Below are 6,201 nucleotides of genomic sequence, written 5' to 3' on the forward strand. Positions count from 1 at the left end.
CCCTTTGGGCAGGGGGCTGGACTCGATGATCTCCCGAGGTCCCTTCCAGCCCTAATGTCTATGAAATCTATGAAATCTATGAAATATTAATATGGTGGTGAGTAATAGTGTATTTAAATCATTTTGATCAGGCTTGAAGTATGTGAATTATTTTCCCTTCCTACCTCTCCGCTTTAAAAAAAACCCAAACATTATGAGTCACAGGAAGCTGCTGAATACGATCCATTTTAATACTACTGATCAGAGCAGTACATATCATCACAATTTTACCTAAAACTACACGAAGACCTGATCTGAAAGCGTCTAGTTTTTGCCCTTGTCTGTCACTGCAGACATCTCAAACACTTATTTTTAGATAATTTTGAGAAAAATTAGATGAACAGATCCTTGATCAGCAAGACTGAAATACCCATGGCAAAAAATAAAGCGTATTTATCTGTATTTTTCAAGACATCATTTCAAAGTGAATCATGTGAGGAATTCTTGGAATCTTCCATTATTTCCCAAAAGTACACAACAACAATATGCTGAAACTAAAAGCAGCACATTTTTCTTTTTGCACATAAAAATCATAGATGAGTTTTCTGTTATTTTAAAATACAATTTAACTTGGGTGGTATATGAAAAAAACAACAAAAAAACACTTGGAGCCAGATTCTTCCAACAATATTCAGGCAAAGTATACTTCTTACTCCAGTTTCACTGGAACTATACACAGAGGCTAAGTACAGACATTCAAAAAGCCCAATCCTGAATTGATTCAATCTTTGCAGATTAGTCTGGACTGTACAGATTGAACCTGAGGCAAGTGAATAGACATTCACTTTTGTGTCCAGAAATGCATCTGCGTGCCTGCAGTGGCTCAGCCTAGAAGCTGAAGGGTGCTAGAGCAAGGTCTCCCTTCCCTTCAGCAGTGGTCAGAAGGCTGGAAGAAAGCTGGGAGAGAAGCTCTGCAAGCTTTCCCCACCTCCCTACTCAAGCTGGGGCTGGTGGGGGGCATGGCCTGGCCCCATCAGGCCTGATGAGTATGATTGGGAAGGGTTTAAACCCCCACCCTGGCCTGAACGGTCCCTAAATGGGAGGGGGAAAGTAGCCCCTGCCTGCCTTTGCTCCACTTGCCACTCCAGTGGCTAGCATGCTGAGATGGAGGAATGGGAAGGGCGTTTAAACCCTCTCTCCCCTGTCTGCACAGGACCCCAGCCCAAGTTTGCCTGTCTGGGGCTGCTTCACCCCTGACAGGCTTTTCCCTGCTCTCCACTCGAGCATATGGGGTAGGGAGCATGGGCCAGATGCTAGCCCCAAGCTAGCATACTGAGGCCAAGAGGAGGGAGGGGGTTTAAACCTCCTTCCCTCCCTTCTCTCAACAGCAAAGCATGGCAGGGGTGAAGCAGCCCCTACCAGACTTTTCTCCATTTACCTTTCAAGCGGAGGGGGCAGGAAACATGGCCAGATGCCAGCCCCAGGCTGGCATGCTGAGGCAGAGGGGAGGAAGGAGTGTTTAAATCCCCCCCTTCCTTCATCTCCTTCACCTCAGCATGCTGGCCCGGGGTATCTGGCCACATGCCCTGCCTCCTCCACTCGAGCAGTGAGTGGGGGGAAAGCCTGTGAGTGGCTGCTCTGCCCCTGCCAGGGAGACCCGGCTGCAGTCCCAAGCAAGGTTTCCCACCGCAACCCCTTCTCAGCCAGCTAGAGCAGTGATAGTGCTTAAGCTAGGGAGCAGAGGGGTGGGGCCAGCCCTTCTCTACTGGAGCAGAGAGCATAGCCCACCCCAGGGCTGCAAAGCAACTGGGATGTGGGGGGACTCCAGTCTAACTTAAACTAGGAAGGGGTCTAGGACACATATTGCATTGCAGTTTGACCCGATTCAGGTAAGTCTACGTTCAACCAGGTTTATCTTAAACCAGTTTTGGCCATTTTGAAAGTGGTTTATGTGCACAGAACTTCTATTTTGTTACAGGTTTAAACCCGTTTCTGATCACTTAAACCAATTTATGCGTAACTTCTGTCCCTGGCCAGAGTGAGGTTGTACAGAGTTGGAGTAAGATCTGTTCATTATACGTACCTAGGAAACTCCTAGAGATGATACAAGTCAGAATTGGTTTTTTGGTAGTATAAGAAGTATCTACTGTAGTCACAGCATTAATGATGACTGCTATCCAATACTTTGTTATCATCCTTGTCTGTAGTTGCAGATAACGATAGCAAGATTTTAGCCATTTGGGATGAATATTCTGAAACATTTTTGGCCTCTGCTTCAGGTTAGATTTTTATTTCTTAAAAGCTTAAGCAAAAATGATTCAGCCTGGTTTGAGAATTATGTTATTAAAAAAGATGATGTTGCCAGTATTAATTTTTTCCCTCTTTTTTTTTAAATCAGCTAGCATACCCACAGAGTCTTGAACAAGAATAGTAGTCCCTCATTACTATAACCTATGAGCAACTTCAACACCCCTGTGAGCTAGGGGGATGCTGTTATCCCCATTTATAGCTTGGGAACTGAGAGGCTAAGTTACCCAAGGTCATACACAAAATCAGTGGCAAGGCAAGGGACTGAACTCATATAATCCAAGGTCCAAATACAAATCATGATCCTTCATTTGTATTTCCTCAACCTAGCAGGTACATAATCCAGGAAACACAAATTGTCTTTTTAAAATGCCATTCAGTCCTGAGCAATGGGGGAGCGGGGATTTGTAACACACTTGTACAGAATCATGAGCAGGTCCAGGAATTTGTGAAGGGGGTTGTTGGGGCAGCAACTGGTGCTGCAGCAGGGCCTGCACTCCTGCCTCCAGCTCATCCTCACACCAAGGCCCCACACAAAGGAGACTTTTTTAAAGTTCCCAAATCAAGTCAGCATCCTATAATCCCTTGTCCCCCTTCTGCTCTTGGCACTCTCTCCTCTCCTCTCCTCTCCCCTCCTCTGCCTGCCACTGCTCTTGTCCTGGGGCAAGAGGGCATGTGCTGGAGCTGCTCCTGTCTTACTAGGAACAGCAATGGTAGCAGGCAGGTTCCTCTTCTCTGCCTGCTCCACCCATCCTCCCCCCACGTGCTCCTTGTCAGTGTGGGAGCTGCCTACCACCTACATCCACACTGGAGCACCCTTGTGCCCCAGCCAGCCCCTCCACAGCACACTGAGCTGGATCAGAGCAGCCCTGATCCAGCTCAATTGGTTGGCAGGGTGAACTTTGGTCCTCCTAAGAACCAAGGCTACTTCAACCTGGCTCAGCATGTTGTGGTCCCAGGCGCACATTCAACTGGCGTGTCTGGGAGTAATAAACTCCAGCATGATATGTACCAGAGTTAATTGCTATGTGCTAATCGCACATGGAGATGCATCCACTGATTCTCTGACTGATTCTGATGGTTTCCAAAATAGAATTTAGTGAAGGTGAGTAGAGTGCTCACAAACTATTTAAAGTAGAAGTCAGAAATCTTTTAGGAGAGCCAGGCCAAATTAGTACAGCTTCCTCCAATTGCAGGTGGAATGCCACCAATACCACCCCCAACCTTCCACCACTGCTGAATTGCCACCAATGTCCTGGCTTCACAGTCCAAATTAAATTGTTTGGTGGGCCAGACATGAGTCACAGGTGCTGACCGCAGCCTCTAGCTCCCCCTTGGCTGAAGATCCAAGAGGAGCTGAGCAGGGTCAGTTTGCCCTAAGTGGCACAAATTGTCCATGCTAAAGTGCATGTTCAAGCACGTATGCCGAGGCACAAATCTCCAGCACAAATTTGTGCTGTTTGAGCTGCTGCAAGTGCACATGTCTGCATGTGTGGACCCTACCACTATATATTGTCATATAGCCAAGGAGGTCACACATGCTGAATGAAGGACTGTATTATGAAGAATCATGAAAGAGAACGAGTGTCAACGGTCAAGGGGGATAACAATATAAGGTCTAAGCGTGCCCTAATGCTAAGCGAACAAATGTGATTCTTGGGTACAGAAGCAAGAAAACATCAACTTGCAGTACAGAGGTAGTGTTCCATTAGTATTATTATTATGGTTCAGACCATCAATACAGTACTATGCCCAGTTCAAAAAGAAAGATGGCAAATTGAAAAGTGTTCTTACAGGGGCTACATAAATTATTTAACTTCTGGAAAAACAGACTTGCACTGAAAGACTTAAGAAATTCAAATATGGGTTTTTTTAGTTTAATCTGAGAGAAGAGCAGGAGGTGATTATCACATAGCCACATGGGAGACAATTTTGGTGATGAAGGGCTCCTCACTTTAGCAAGTGAGGGTATAACATGGTCCAGTAATGGGACCTGAAACTATACAAATCTAGACTGGAATGAGGTGCATTTTTTCCTTCATATTTACAAGGAGATTAATTGACCACTTGAAGAGGAACACAATAGATTATCTGCCATTTACAGTTTTAAACTAAAAAACACATCTCCTAAAATATATATAATCATTTAGAAAAGTTATAGGGTTGATGGAAGAACTGCTGAGTGAAATTCTGTCATGCAGTTCAAACTAGGTGATCACAAGGATCTTTTAAATCTGCTAATTTATCTCAGAACCATTTACAGCTTGTTCAGATTATTTCCTGGAGCTGTTTCTATTACATCTCCATCAGGTCTCCAGAGTAGTGATAAAAATGTGGGCTCACATCAAAAGCCATATAAGACTAATCTATTGTTTTTTTCCCTACCATGTGTTTTGAACACAGAAAACAAACATACGCTCCTCCCCCAACCTCATTCCAAAATTTGCTTGATTATACAGCTGCTACATAAAAGCAAGCGGTGCCAATGGCAATATGTAGAGATTGCATAATCAAACTATAAAATGCAAATTGGAAAATGTATAGAACAACATTCTGCTCTCAGCACCAGCTGCCAAATCCCATCTCTGATATTCTGGAGGCACAGAAACTGGAAAGGAAAAAAACAATGGGTCAGGAAGATTATTTCTATACTACAGGATTGGCTGCTAATATTTTACTCTACAAAATAATAATGACACAACACAGGAAGATTGTCCTTGACAGTGCATTCTGTCAAGGAAGTATTGGTAGTCTGTTGAATTATTTAGTTTGTACTAAATAGTTTTTACTATCTCATCTCATATTAAACTGCACACCTGAAAAAAACATAATCTAATGGCAAAAAAACCCTCAGACATTCCTGATACAAAAATGGATACACAACGCAAAAAAGTTAATAGATAATTACAAAGAATAGAACACAAAATAGCCACCAGCTCACACACGCTGTGGTTCAAAACAAAAAATTCCATGCTTCATCAATTATTGTTCAAACCAAGCCAGACTAAATTAAATACCTCAGCCAGATGCCACTGAATGAATGAGATGTTGCAGCATAAGAAGAAAAACAAGGGCTTTTTTTGTAAACTTCTGCTGCAACTCAAAAGGGGCTGTTCAGCAACGGCCATGCCCTGCCACTGATCCACGTATAAAGATCCTATTGCAGCCAAAGGGAGCTATATACACTAACAAAACAATATCAAGATAGGATTTTGAGACATTTCTCAGAACAAATACAGTACCACTGCTGGAGTCAAAGTGCTTTCTTTGTAATACCAGAAAGTACATCTAGGGTAGCCACAAAAAAGCTTTTCCTTCCTCCCTCTCTGCAGAGATCACACAGACTCTTCAGCTCCCTTCTTTTTATCTTCCACCCCCTCACTACTTACTCTACCACACTCACTTTATCTGTTTATGCAGGGAGTTTAGGGAGAGGTTAGATCACATTAAAATGGCTCCTTGGTCTATGATAAATTGGGAAGGGGGGCTAGTAGGGGGGTTATGGGAATGGGAGCCAAACATGAGGGGGTCAGTGGGGCGATTGGGGTGCAGGCAGTTAGGGCTGTGTGAAGATTTGGTCCCTGATTTGATTCAGTGGCGATTAAGCCTGATTCAGCGGCCAAAACTCCAAATCTGAATCAAATCAGAGGATCCTTTAATCTCTCTGAATCAAATTAGAACCTTCCGAATTGATTTGGAGAGATTCAGAAAGGTTCAGTGATTCAGACACACACACAGCTTTAAATGTTTTTTCTAGGTAGCAGGCAGCCAGTGAATGCTGTGGTGCTGGGGCACATGGAGTGTCCCACAGAAGCATGGGGTGCTCCCTAGGACACTTGGCAGCAAACCCAGAAGTGGACCAGGAGCACTTCTGGTCCACTTTCGGGTCTGCTGGGGAGCACGTGGGTGGGGGGG

At 44.2% G+C, this 6,201-nt stretch overlaps 1 protein-coding gene across 1 annotated transcript in view; it reads left to right on the forward strand.

The window, feature by feature from the left end:
* KIAA1644 (KIAA1644 ortholog) overlaps positions 1 to 6,201 on the forward strand; it is a 179,332-nt gene that overhangs the window by 142,610 nt on the left and 30,521 nt on the right. The window contains exon 5 of the mRNA XM_019544317.1: positions 4,416 to 4,427. Coding sequence (XP_019399862.1) covers position 4,416 — 1 coding nt within the window. The 3' untranslated portion in view covers positions 4,417 to 4,427. The remainder of the gene's footprint in view (positions 1 to 4,415; positions 4,428 to 6,201) is intronic.

The sequence above is a fragment of the Crocodylus porosus genome, unplaced genomic scaffold (assembly GCF_001723895.1).
Source record: "Crocodylus porosus isolate Cpor-Errol unplaced genomic scaffold, CroPor_comp1, whole genome shotgun sequence".
NCBI lineage: Eukaryota > Metazoa > Chordata > Crocodylia > Crocodylidae > Crocodylus > Crocodylus porosus.